The 14,668-nt window shown below is 45.5% G+C and overlaps 1 protein-coding gene across 1 annotated transcript in view; it reads right to left on the reverse strand.

Moving 5' to 3' along the window:
- Positions 1–1,655: 1,655 nt before the first annotated feature.
- Ork1 (open rectifier K[+] channel 1) overlaps positions 1,656–14,668 on the reverse strand; it is a 93,208-nt gene continuing 80,195 nt past the window's right edge. Inside the window, exons 3-8 of the mRNA XM_065232561.1 lie at positions 4,790–4,969; positions 4,612–4,733; positions 4,198–4,553; positions 3,983–4,130; positions 3,389–3,916; positions 1,656–3,327 (exon numbers count right to left, since the gene is read on the reverse strand). Coding sequence (XP_065088633.1) covers positions 2,170–3,327; positions 3,389–3,916; positions 3,983–4,130; positions 4,198–4,553; positions 4,612–4,733; positions 4,790–4,969 — 2,492 coding nt within the window. The 3' untranslated portion in view covers positions 1,656–2,169. The remainder of the gene's footprint in view (positions 3,328–3,388; positions 3,917–3,982; positions 4,131–4,197; positions 4,554–4,611; positions 4,734–4,789; positions 4,970–14,668) is intronic.

Consider the following 14,668-nt stretch of genomic DNA (forward strand, 5'->3'; position numbering starts at 1 on the left):
TCTTCTAGCTATTATTTTTAACCGCTCGCTCTCATCCGGATCTTTTCCTAAAACATGGAAGATATCATTCGTTTTTCCCGTGTACAAAAAAGGCGATAAACGAGAGGTTTCAAACTATAGAGCTAGGTCTAAACTATTTGAGCTGATTGTCCTCGACTTCCTCAAGCATTATTGTCTCAACTACGTTTCCGCGACACAACATGGGCTAATGCCGAAGAGATCCATCTGCACTAATCTGGTTCCATACACGTCATTCATCATCAAGACTATAGAAGCTCACAAGCAGGTCGATGCCATTTATACTAATTTTTCAGCTGCTTTCGATAGAATAAACCATGAAATCTTGATCGCAAAGCTTGAACGTCTTGGTTTCTCTGGTTAGTTGCTAGATTGGCTAAACTCTATTATCTGGTTGGTCGTTCAATGTCGGTCAAAATTGGTAATACTATATCAGAACCATTCCATGTCACATCTGGTGTTCCACAGGGCAGTCATATTGGACCATTCTTATTCTTGCTGTACCTGAATGACGTCAACCTAGTGCTCAAATGTTTTAAGCTCTCGTATGCCGATGACTTCAAACTCTTTTATGTAATAACCTGTGAAGAAGATGCACATTTCCATCAGAAAGATCTTAACCTTTTTTCCAAATGGTGCGCAACTAATCGTATGAGCTTGAATGCCAACAAATGCTCAGTAATTTCCTTTGGACGTAAACGTTCTGTAATTTCATTTGATTATACCATAGAGGTAACTCTAAGACTAGTAGGTCCCGAAGAAACGTGCTCAACTTTTTGGCTCAGCTCTGGTACTATCTTCGGTCCCAAGCTAATCGATTCACCCCTCGAAAAATAGGAAAAACCAATAACCCCTCATTTTATCTGTCAAACTTTCATAGTGAATCAAAACAAACATTGCGTAGTACTAGAATTTCGACTAGAATGGGGTACGTTAAAGAATGTTGCGCCAGTCCGAAGGTCTATAATTGTCGTGTGCCAAAACACTCACGGTGAAGTGATTGCCGGGCAAATCAAATAGGAATCACTTCACCGTGAGTGACACCTGTAATAAGAATATGCCTACTTACAGTCCGCTAAAAGGACATAGGCCTTTATTACAGGTGTCACTTCACGGTGAACACGAAGTGAAGTGACAACTTTTCACTCACGGGCCCTTATTGGGGCTTATTACGGATGTCACTTCACGGTGAAAACTTGTCACTTGTCGTCACGGTGAAGTGATTCCCATTTGATTTGCACGGCCCACCGTGAATGACAACTTGTCAGTTCACTTCGTTTTCACCGTGAGGTGACACTCGTAATAAGGGCCCCTGTTTGCTTTCACGCAGTGGCGCATAGCTGGCAGTATCGATTTATTATTTACATGATGTATGCGCACAAAAGGGTGGAGCTAAATGGCCTTCAGGCAATATCTATTTCTTCCCATCCCTGAGAAACATAAATATAATGTTATGATTTCAGCGGAAGACAATTTTAAACCTCACTGTACACTGCTTTGAAATGATCGTGGATGCTAAAAATGGCATAGGTTCAACATATTTAACTTTTGATTTTTCAACGCCCGAAATTATTTGAACAGGATTTCTTTCGATCAACAACACCAAAGTCTATCTTTGATTTTGGAATGCTCTCAAAGTAACTTTGCACCTTTACTCAAAAGTCTCATTATTTTTTCTCATCCTAAAGCTTTACAATTTCATCAGCCAACATTATGCTCACTGTCTTTCTTAAACTCAATATGGCGCTGCTATATATGTTATATAAATACGAGCTTCGACCTGCGCAGCATCATTTCAAATTTCATCCTCAATGCCTATTCATTAACATTAACTATATGCTCCATTTGGAATGGTCAAATTGTACTAATAAAATACATTCAATGTAGTCCTATCATAAAACTTATCCCACTAGCGATGCCTAATAATTAAGTTGGTCTGGTCTCATTGGCACTTACGACAACCTAATGACTGACTGGCTGGAATAGATTTCCTAAAAATTGCGTTACTCACTGATGATCACTTTCTCACACTTGTTTGTTTCACTAATTATGTTTTTTTTTTGTTATAATAAGGCAATACTGTTTAGTTTCATTTGTCACTCGGTTTTCTACGAAAAAAAAAGATTAAATCAAGGTGGCCTCAGATTCGGATCAGCTGTTTCCGCTGTCGTCCTTGGTTCTGGCATCGTCATTGTGGCACAGGCTACTATGGCGACAGCGGGTTCCGATCATAGAGGGCGTAATTCGCTGAATGGGTGAAAAGCAGGCCGTTTGATCCGAATCCGACCGAAGTAGAGCGGGTCGCCAGGATTTGGAGCCGCTGCCGCCGCCCACGGTTGACGGAACCGTCAAGAGGTTTTGGTTTTGACTGGCCAGGGGGCTGGGACGGTTGGAGAGTTTCCGTTGGAGGCTTGTGGTGGGATTGTGAAGTGACGAGGTTGAGGAGGTAAGAGGACTGGAGGTATCTAAGGGAGTTCCCGAGCGAGGACACTGACCCGGTGGGTAGGCAAGGCTGGACAGGCGGACACTGAAACGTCGCCGAAGAGGTTTCGGGGAGGTTGGGTAAGCGGAAGCGGTATTGTAGGGCGGAGGATTCGCCGGACGGTACGACGAGGAAGACCCTGGACTATGGCTGTGAGGACTAGATTGGAGTGGATTGCTCAACGATTGACCTAGTGGCAATTTGAGCGATCCTCTTCGCGAGACGGCATCCCGCGACGGTTGGTTCGCAAAGATCGACATCACCGACGGCGGCATCTGAGGGGGATTTGATGTTGCGAGCTTGCGCTTCGGTGTATTGCCAACGAAGTTTGGCATGGCTGCTTGCGTATGGGCTATTTCCAGGGCTCGAATCAGATCGCCAATGGTGGTCGTCTCCAGGAGATGTTCATCGGACGGTGGAAGGGACATCATGCTACCTCGTCCCCTGGAACTTGTCGACAAATACTGTTGTTGAGAGAAGTTGAACATCGAAGCTCTTCCTCGGGAAGTGTTCGACAAGTAAGTTTCGATGGGGCGACCAGCCTCCACGTCGTAAATAGAACTGGATTTTGTTTCGGATACCGTTGAAGTTTTTCTGAAGGGATTCAATCGCTGCAGAAGCTTGCGGTTCATCGCCGAGAAGGACGCGAGGCGTTCCGTACGGAGCGGTGGCGTGGTGACGGAAATATTCGATCCAAACTGCTGTTTGCTGTTGGATAAGGCCGTCCGAAGTAGGTTGTCCCGGGACTTGAGGGCCTTCTGACGGATCTTCATCATTTCCTTGATCTGCACGGCATCTCCACCACTCCAAGTCCAGTCGTAAGGGTTCTACGGGGGAAATGAGATATTAGAAATGCACAACGAACGATCGCCAGAAGTGAATTCTTACTCCTGGTGTTTGATGCGGAGCGAGTCCGATGTCCGAGGACGCTCGTTGTCGTCCCAGAGGGGGCGTCGTAAGGTAGGCCTTATCAGAACCGTTATTCGACCAACCGGACCACGTTTGCTCACTAGCCAATATCTGCGAATCCGAGAAGCAGTTGATGCCCGTATGTAACGTGGCGTGTTCCAGGATACTATGATCATCCTCGTCGATGGTGCTGATATTGGCCAGCGCCGATACGACCTTCGCCAGCAGCTCGGCAGGTTGAACCAACGCATGGATGCCGAAGGTCTTCGTCCTGTTGATTCGGCTGAGATCACTGTCCGATAGACGTCGGATCGATGGGATGCTAACGGTGGATTTGGTGCGCTGACGAAGTTCCGCCGTTGCCATCATACTCATCGAGAAGGCACGCTTCCGGCTGATCTCTACGGGATCCACATCTTCCTCGCGGTACATGGACAGCTCCGGGCAGGAATCCGACCGACTGAGGTTCATGCTGGCGAAGCGATCGGATGGCTCCTCGAAAACGGGCTGCAAGGAAATGCAGAAGATTTCGAATTTGAAACTTGACCATTCAAGCATGGAAATTCAATTTACCTTAAACTTTAGCATATAAACCTCGTTCAGGATTTTCCTCAGGTAGCTGATATCTCGTGTGACGCCATTCCATACCCGGCTTTGAGTGGCCTTCACGTTCAGAGCCAGAATCTTCTCCAGTCGCTGAACCTTCTTGTGTGCCAATCCCCTGCAAAACAAATCCAGATCCAATTAAAATCCAACTCAACCTTCCCAAGACCCGAACCGGAACTTACTTTGCTATAAAACCCAATATCATGAAGACATAGCCGACACCGGAGAAGAACCACAATATTATAAAGATCTGGTAGTACACGAAGGCCGCCCCGAACTCGTGCTCCTGCGAAGCCTGGAACGTCGTCGTGTAGTCCCCGAATCCAATCGTGGTCAATGTCACAAATGCATAGTACACTCCCACATCGTAGGGCCACTTTTCAAAGTAGCAAAAGATGACAGCCGGTACGAAGATGAATATCACGATGCCCGGAATCAGGTACAGGATGATTTGCCCAATGAAGCTGACCTTATGCGGGACGTACTGGGTGTTGGAGGACAGTTTGAACTGCTTGTAGCGACGATACAAGCGGATGTACTGAAATTGAAATAGATGCAATTAGTTTGCTATAAAATCGACCGGGTGAGGGACGTACCGTTTTTGAGTAAAGATCGCCCAAATAGGCGAAGAAGAAACCATTCACCGGGAGGCCAATCAGGGCGTAGAAGATCATGAAAATTCGACCGAAGGTGTTGTTCGGTGAGATGTTGCCATAGCCTGGAAATAATAGTTGTAAAAAGACGCATTCAACTGGGAAAGGAATATTTACTAACCAATGGTAGAGCACACGATGAACGCAAAGTAGAACGAGTGGTAAAAGTTCCACACGTACGGATCCACGTACTCGTCCAGGGTGTAGTTGGTGACCTTATTGTTACAGTAATCGGAAATGCGAACCAACAGCTCCTGCTGCAGTTCGTGGTCATGAGGCGCCAGGTACTTTGTAAGCAGTTCTGAAAGCAAAACAGAAGAACAAAATTTGTTAGTCGAATCGAAAGTCGCCTAGATGTAGACTATTGCCGAGTCAGGGGGAGGAGCGAGAGAAAGAGAGCGAGATTCGCTCTCCGAATCTCTCGTTGTTTACCGCGCTCGTTAGAAGAGATGCAAGAACCGAACGAAACCGAAGCTGACGAGGCGGAAAACAGCGAAAGAAAGGGTGTAAATTGGGTGGTGAGTTGTGATCTCGTTATTTTGATCATCCATCAACCGGCAGCCGGCTGTCGTCGGCGATATGGAATGAGTAATGATGATGATCGTCGTCTTTGGTTTGTTTGTTTGGTTATTGTTATTGATGGGTTTCGGTAGCAGTAGGTTGCTAAAAGGATTAGTTTTTTTTTCTTTCTTATGAATGATTTGTTCACACAGTCACACTGATACAGGCTCTAATTCGGGAATCCTCGTGATCGAACGGTAATTACATATTGGGGGATCGTTTTGGTAAGCCAGAGATGATTGGCAATTGTTAATGCAAAAAATGACGAGAGGAGACGGGCCCGGCGTAGTGATTGGCATACATGCCTCACATGCTAAAGATCACGAATTCAAATATCATCCCGGGACAAGTCACGAATGACCTACAATGTGACTATTATTAAACAATCTCGATTAATTCACCAACCAGTGAAAAGTGCCTTAATATTAAATAGCCTTCAATTCATATCGCGACCGTAAACGGCGCCGGTGGTGTAGTGGTAAGCGTGATTACCTCTCACCCCAGCAGGCCTGGGTTCAATCCCAGTCGGCGCCGCCGGGATGTTCTGAGGCATAACATCTCTGATCACGCCTTCCTTCGGATGGGAAGTAAAGCCGTTGGTCCCCGGTTCATAAGTTGATAGGTAGGGTCTAGGTGTGGGAGCTGCCTTCCTGGCACGTCGGTAGCATTGGTGCTCAGCACGGAAAACAAGATCGACGGAAAAAACAAACCAAAGGAAAAAAAAATATCCCGACCGTATACGTGAGCGTGACCTCATCGAAACCCATTGCCAATCGGTTTTCTCTGTTGGATGACTGTGAATAATCTTGGAAAATCAGTACGTATGGAAGCTCCCGAAGAAGTCCGGGCTCTCTCCAAATGTCTTTACCTCCGAGTAACCAAAATGGCAAACATGTGTCGATCCAATTTTTGCCCAATCGTCCATACAGACAAATGTTTATTCGACCAAACGTCCTTATGTCACTCTTGCTCACCCTGTACAATTGATGAGATTCTTTCGGTTTAGGTAACCGTGCCATTTCCATGCCAAGGGTACAATTATTCCGAGTACACCTAAGCATCTAGCAGTAATTCAAGTTCTAATCGTAAATCGACACCAATAAAATAAAAGTCAATTCAAACTGCCCATAAAACCTGTTGATACTGCACGACTCAATATTAATTCATTAATAATAATTAATATGTTAATGACGGCAATTTTAATCAACTACAAGCAACGCGACTCGAGCACACGACACGCCAACGCAATTGCCGCTGGCAGTGATTTGGCGTGCAGTGTGTTTCAACCGGTTGATGAAAAATAGATCTCCAATTTGCTGCTAGTTGTTTACCGTTCTGTCACAAATACCGAACCCTACAGCTACAGGTTGATTTTCTTGTTTCAGTATCATTGTACCTACTAGCCACGCAATTGGGTTCCTTAGTTTTGAAACATTTATCGGTTACTATACATCCTCCGAGAGGACTTCGTTTTATGAGCAAAACGATACTTTTTTCGATCTTAGAATTAGACTTCCATCTCGATTTTCTTCTTCTTCTTCTTCTTCTTCTTTCCTTTATTTAACGTCGGTCTCTGTTCCGCAATCTAGTGCCAATCACCGACGGACATCGATTGCCATCCATTGACGGCAATCGAATGTGCAGGAAGACAGCTTCCACACCTGCGTAGGATATCGCACCCATTCAACACACATGGGCCGGGACCAACGGCTTTACTTCCCTTCCGAAGGAAGACGTGACCAGAGATTTTTATGCCTCAGAAAAATCCCACCGACCTCGGCTGGGATTGAACCCAGACCCATTGGGGTGTTAGAAAGCAGTCACGCTTACCACTACACCACCGGCGCCGGCTCTCGATTTTCTAATCAAGATATAAAGCAAAATATCACATCGCTGTTGGACACAAAACAAACATCTTGACAGCTCGTTCCTACACGGAGCGAAAATGACTCGTAAAAACCTGAGACGGGACTTGACAATCGGGTCGAATTTCCAGTCAAATCCGAGCCAGTTTCTGATTGGTCGATTTGACAGTAGCAATCTTGGAATAAAAAGGAAACAGGGATCGCATCAATCTGGCTGGCAGTGATGCCGGAATCAATGTTGACGTCAATGGCGTTGTTAATTGTTTATATTTGCGAAAGGAAAGTTGAACAATTAACCACTTCATTCGAGCAGATAAAATGACGTTTACTACCACTCGAACTTTGAAATGAAACATTATTTTAAGATTTTTTCTTCTAGAACCTCGAGAAAAGTAGCCAACATTTGTGCGTTTCACAAAAAAATAGAAATTAGTTGGTCCAGTTTTGTGAAATCGCTGGTAGAAAGTCACACCAAAACTGCTTGACAAAGTGGTGAATTGAGTGCACTGCGTGTTTTAAGCGATGGATATTGTTGTTTGTTTATGGTTGTTGTTATTGTGTTGAGCAAAAATGATGTACAAGCTGCTAAACTGCGGTACAAACTTAGAATAAAATCCAAATTAAAATAGAAAAAACAAAATTACATTTCTGGCCTCATTTGTCAACTCCGTCAAACACCACGCACAACTTTCCGAAGGGTATTCCTTAAAAAAACATTAAGAAGAGTGAGAAGCTCGATTGTCAAGTCCCGTCCCGGGTAAAAACCATTGATTTTCATATAAAATTACGCGATTGGAAAATCCTACAAAACGAATATTTTTTTCCAGAACTGTTCTCCGAAATATGTGTCTTTAATGGATTTTTCAAAGCGATATCTTCATTGAACATCCAATTAAATTTAAAGGATTTCACCAATGGCGACTATGTATTTTGGCTTCAGTGTACAGGGAGATGAAAAAGTAGAAGGGTCTGTGCCTAGGGGCACGAACAGAAGCTTGACGTAGGACCGCTAGTGGATGGAATAAATGTGAAGAGCATTTAGTTATTTTATTTGATCAATCATCTATTATCGTAACTCTTTCCGTTTTGGAATTGTAGGCATACCAAATTTGTAGTATTTTTTTTTCAAAGAGAAAATTGATGAAGAGAATCAATCAAAATCACTTGCACCCCTGCTTCCAAGTTTGGTAACACGATTATAACTCTGGAGAGCATTTTGTGTGGTCGTTGGGGGCCTGTGGTTCTGAATATGGACAAGCAGGTACAGACAAATTCTATTCCAACTCTTTACTGTTATAAGCTTGATGGCCCTGAAAAGGGCCGTTTTATTGTAAAGGACATCCATGGCCACTTACGCTTGGCGTGTTTAGTGTAGGTGACAGCACCACGGACCTCATTTTCCAGGAACACCTTCAGCACTCCTCGTAGATCAGACCGGATATACGTTTGACACCACCACGGCGAGCCAGACGGCGGATGGCGGTTATCTCGAAGAACTTTGCGATGACGCTTGGCACCTAGTTAACCAAGACCTTTTCCTCCTTTGACACGACCAGTCAATTGTTGCTTGTTTGATGTAGAAGAGTGAACTAGGCACCGCCTTCCTAGTTCCTACTGCTGCTATTGCTGACCACCACGCCGTCCGAAGCGAAAATGAGTTGATGCTATTTTTTGCCATTTAAATGATCTTTATTTCTTGTGATTGTGTGGTTTACATGTATGAATTTGTTAAGTGACACAGATGCGTCTTTTCAACTTTGGTACATTTGAGATTTTAATTATTATTTACAGTTCCTAGTCCTATCAGGCCTATTTTAAAGTATGACCACCTTGGTGGGATTGGTTTGATTTGAATTGGAAAAGGGAGACTACTTATAACTACTATTTACAACTACAACTAACCTACAACTACTATGTACACCTAACCTACTATATACAAATTGCTTATCAAAGCATGTTCTGATAAATTACATTTTTGTGTAAATTTAGTCTTAATTTCGTTAATTTTGGAATCTATTTTGGCAATGCCTGCCTCTTCATGTAAATTTGTTATTCTAGTGTCGAAAGGACGATCAAGAACCATCCTCAGCACTCTATTCTGAGCGACCTGAATTTTGTTCCTGTGAGTCTGTGCACATGATTCCCACACCGGAGCTGCGTAGAAGATCGCAGGTGCTATGATTTGTTTGTAGACGGCCAGTTTGTTCACCCTTGAGAGGCGGGATCTGCGGCAAATCAGCGGATACAGACTCCTAACCAAGGCGGAACACTTGACTACGGTTTTCTCCACATGCGAGCGGAATAGGAGCTTTTCGTCAAACAACATCCCGAGATAGGTTACTTCGGCGGACCACTCAACCCTTGTGCCATCCATGATTACAGTACAAGAGGGAGCCGGTTTTAGTTTGGGTGATTGCCGATGGAGGAACATGATTGTTTGTGTTTTGGAAGCATTGATTTTGATTTTCCACGTGGTGGCATAATCAGCAAAGGCGTTAAGGCATCGTTGAAGTTTGTTCGTTATTTCGCGAGGCATCCTTCCTTTGACGGCTATTGCGGTATCATCTGCGAACAGGAAAAACACGCAACCGTCTCCAAGGGGAGGAATGTCGGAAGTGTAAATGCTGTAAAGCAAGGGTCCCAGCAGACTGCCTTGCGGGACTCCTGCTGGGATGGAAAACGTGTCGGAAAGACAACCATTCAACGATACCTTAAACGACCTTTGCTGGAGGTAGCTACGGGTGATTTTAACCAGATGTAATGGAAAGTTGAAGTTACAAAGCTTGTATACAAGCCCATTGTGCCAGACATTATCAAACGCTTTCTCAACGTCTAACAATGCCATGGCTGTGGACTTGGATACAGCTTTGTTACTTCGGATGTTATTCATCACCCGCACTAGCTGGTGATTGGTGGAGTGCCCCTTTCTGAACCCAAACTGTTCCGGAAGGAGAATGTTATTTTCCTCGACAAACTTGAGCAAACAATTGAGAATGAGTTTCTCGAACAATTTGCTCAGCGCTGAAAGGAGGCTGATTGGTCTGTAGCTTGAAGCTAGCGTTGGGTCCTTCCCGGGTTTGCGGATAGGTATGATTTTCGCTGTCTTCCAGATACTTGGAAAGTAGTGCAGTTCCAAGCATCTGTTGAAGACAGCAGCCAGCAGAGAGTGAACCTTCATGCTGAGATTTTTCAACACTAGGTTGAATATTCCGTCAAACCCGGGGGCCTTCATGTTTTTGGTGCATTTCAGCGCTGAGCAAATCTGTTCCACTGTGATTCTATCCTCCGGAGGGATGGCACAAGGGGAGGAATCAAGGTTGAGTACGCATTGCTCAACCTGAACTTCGAGCGGACTTTGGATGTTGGAGCCAAGCAAGTGAGATTTGGCAATATGTTCACCAATCGCATTTGCTTTCTCCTGAGGGGTGATTATGAGCCGATCGTCATCATTTTCATCTTTTAGTGGCGGAATGGGTTTAGGGTGCGTCTTTAAGACCTTGGCAACTTTCCAGAATGGTCTGGAGCGGTCGTCCAGATTCTGGACAAGCCGCCCGAAACTTTCGTTCCGGAGTGAGACCATTCTGGAAGCAATCTCCTTGCTCAGATTGGCCATTTCACGTTTCCTCGCTAGATCTCCAGTCCTCTGAAACTGGCGTCTACGAACATTTCTCAGGCGAATTAAGAGTTGTGTGGGAATCAATGGCAATAAACTTACCCCTCACAGGAACTCGTCGGATGCACGCCTCGTCAGCCACGGTTATGGCTTGGTGGAGTACTTCCAACGCTCGGTCGATGTCCTCCACGGAGTCAAGCGGCGGGTTGTCGATGATGTGCCTGTCTACCACGCGTCCAAACTGGGCCCAGTTTACGCGATAGTAGTCCTTGCGCAGGCTTGGAGCAGCAGCTACGTTGTATCCCAGTTCAGCCACCACCGGTTGATGGTCGGAGCTGAGTTCGTTTAAGGCTACCGGCTTGGACAAGCCGGTATTTGAAAGAAACAGGTCTAGGGTCGATGGGTTGCCTGCCGGTGAGATGAATGTTGGCTCGTCCGAGAACCAAACGGAGTACAGCCCATGCTGCGAATGGTCGAACAGCAGACGACCGTTCTGGTTCTGCTGGTAGTTCCGCCATGCCTCATGACGAGCATTCAGATCTCCTCCAACAACGAAGCGGGAACCGGTACGGGTGATGGTGGACAGGTCCTTCTTAAATTTAGCCGCTAGTCCACTGCTGGCGGCACACTGTCGAGGGCAGTAGACGGCGATGAACTGGACGTATCCAGTCGACGACTCCACCTCCACACCAAGGGCCTCGATGATAGAGGTGCGAATATGGGACAGAGTGTGGTATTTTATTCCTTTCTTGACGACGACCGCAACACCACCCCCCCTGGAGCTGGTGCGATCAAGCCGGATAATGTTGTGGTCAGGCAACCAGAAGCTGTCGCCGGACTTTAGATGGGTCTCGGTTAGAAGGCCCACGTCGATGCTGTGCTTGCGGAGGAAGTCGGCAAGCTCAATCTCTTTTGCTCTTACAGAGCAAGCATTCCAGGTGACGATAGTTAGCGGTTTAGACGCCATACTGGATGATGAACTTACCGAGCACCTGGATCTGTTCGGGCTTATTGCGGCACTTACGAAGAGCACCGGACATGTTGACGAAAATTTCCATCAGTTCATCCGCTGAGAACAGATCGGGGTTGTTGTTTTGCGCTGTTGGTTGTCTCCAGAATCCAGGGGGGGATGGAGAGCTTTGGCCAGCAAAATCACCGGAAGCTTCTTGAGGGGGGGGCGGGTTGCACCCGCGAATTCGCTTGCCTTTGCTGGGGAGCACGAAGAGGCGGAAAATCCTCCGTCCTGAATGCTGGGGTTTTGTCCTTCTTGCGTCCTGGTTGATTGTTGCTTGACGCCTGCTTTCGGATGCGTTTGAAGTCCTCGCGTTTGGAGCACAGTCTGTCGGAACCTTGATGTGCACCACCACAGTTAGCGCATTTTATCGCCACGGCTCCATCCGCAGGGCAGTTGGAAGTGGCGTGTTCTTGAGCGCAGTTGCTGCAGCGTGGCTTGATGTTGCAGTTGCGGGTACCGTGTCCAAAATTGAGGCACCTCATACACTGCGTTACGTCACGATGGCCGCCACGGTATGGCTCCCACCGTACGATGATGGAGCAGATTGATCGGATGGCTTGTAGCGCATTGAGCGTCACCGTCCCTTTCTGGAAGTGCACCAGGAAAAGACAATCCGGGTACGTCTTCACGTTTTCAGCTGCAACGCCCAGCGATGAAAGATCGCCAATCAGCGTGTTGAGTGGGACTTGCTTCACCACCAGTGGAGGAAGCTTCATTTTTGCTGCACTCGGGGTAGCAGCAGTTTCGTTGTCGACGGCGTCACCGAAATCACCAATGACGCTGACGTTCGTCGCGGTGGCATCGTCCCGTCCACTCGCACCATCGGACTGGCCTTGGTTTTTCTTCCTCTTCTTGGATCGCTTCACCGTGGCGGAGGTGGTATTTCCAACATCGGTGGGAAGAGTAGCGTACCTATTTGAAATAGGTACACTCGTGCTACACTCACCACTGTTCTTTTCCGCTTTCTCACGGAGCCTGCTGGAAGACTGGAAGACAGCGGTCTTCCCATCACACAAAGCGACCGACACTACTGACGACGCGATTAAACTGCGAATGTTTGGAACAAACTAGAAACTTTAGAACAACTCGACAGAGCGAGCAAAGACCGAACTGTACTGCTTGACGTTCAAGCAGAGAATCTCTTCCGGTCTGAGTTGATGCTAGACAGCAGCGCTGTTTTATATCTTTTCAGGTTAAATCAGAATGATGTGCAACCAAGTGGTATAAAAGCTACAAAGACTCCTCCCATTATGAGTAGTTTGCTATCAAGTAGCGATACTGGCTCTTTTCTTTTTGCGTACACGGCGAATGAGAACTACCCAAATTTAAGTTTAGTTCACTCATAATCGCCAAAAGTGTAGGAACTCAGCGATGAGTAAATTTGTCTCATAGTTTCCTGTGGAAAAACCTAAAAAATCTGCCAGAAAATGAGGAAATTGACGAAAATATTATTCAGTCTCGGAGTAGTACCAATAGACTGAGGGAATCCAATCTTTACTTTTCTCAAATTCGGGAATTTTTCCCTGGAAAATCTTGGAAAAACCTGGGAAAACATGAGGCAAATTTACTCATCGCTGAGTTTCTGCACTTTATTTCTTATTTCGGAGATAACTAAACTCAAATTTGGGTCGTTCTCATTCGCCGTGATAGATATCGGCACCGGTGGTTAGCGTGATTACCTCTCATCCCAGCAGACCTGGGTCCAATCTCAGTCAGCGCCACCGGCATGTTCTAAGGCATAACATCTCTGGGAGCTGCCTTTCTGGCGTCGGTAGCATTACTCAGTATGGAAAACAAATCTCGTGTCACTTTTCAATAGGTCCTATCTACATTGATCGATTCTCTTCATCGATACTCTCTTTCATATATAACTCGGCTTCACAAATGTTTCCTGCCGTCTTCGTCGAATTAGATGCTAGATTGTTGCTTCTTCCATCGAAAATATCCGGCCGTGGCGATTCAAAGTTGATCAAAGTTGATCAAAATAATGTGTACCCCTGCTTCCAGTTTGATTACATGAGCATTTTGTGTAATCATTGGTTCTGAATATGGACAAACAGGCAGATGAATTCTATTCCTACTCTTTACTGTAATAAGCTTGGTGACCCTGAAAAGAGCCGTTTTGTTGCCAAAGTTGGTGATGATTTAACCTCCGAAACCAAACAGAGTGCGTCTCTGTCACTTCAAAACGTAGATGACATCCATGGCCGCTTACGCTTGGCGTGTTTCGTGTAGGTGACAGCATCACGGATCTCATTTTTCAGGAACACCTTCAGCACACCTCGTAAATCAGACCGGAGATATGTCGATGTCCACGGCGAGCCAGACGACGGATGGTGGTTATCTCGAAGAATTTGCGTTTGGTTCTGAATATGGTGATGAGTGTGCAAAATATTACGCAATTCCATCCTCCCTATTCGCACGCGCCCGAGGATCAGAGGTGAATGCCACTTCGACTTGTTTCGTCTACCTACTACTCTCTGACGACTGTGCTGGGGAAGCAGCATATGCATGTAGTTAATTGGTGGATTTGCTAGTTAATTCGACGCTTTTGGACAATGCTGGACACTTACCAGTTTTTCAATAGTTTCTTGTTAGAAATCAACATTCGGAAGCATTGTTATCGATGCGTAGCCATATTTCTGATCGATTGGTGATAAAATTATTGAAATTGGACCAGGGGCAGCTGAGTTATTAACGTTCAAAATCTTTCTTAATTTGTTACATGTTCCATTTTCGGTTTTCACAAAGTGTACCCCCATATAGAAATCAAAGACGTAGTCCTACGTCAAAAAAGTAGTGTCAGCTTTCTTGTCTTTTCTTTTATGAGTTGTTATTTCTTATGGAATAAAAATATTGCTTTAGTTTATGCCGAGACATTGTAAAGTCAATGGTTTCGCAGTGTTTATTGTAAGAGGCCATCATGCGGTTTAATGGCCCATATTT

This window comes from Ochlerotatus camptorhynchus, unplaced genomic scaffold (assembly GCF_037179485.1).
Source record: "Ochlerotatus camptorhynchus isolate MF236.1 unplaced genomic scaffold, CSIRO-AGI_Acam_v1.1 ptg000370l, whole genome shotgun sequence".
Taxonomy (NCBI): domain Eukaryota; kingdom Metazoa; phylum Arthropoda; class Insecta; order Diptera; family Culicidae; genus Ochlerotatus; species Ochlerotatus camptorhynchus.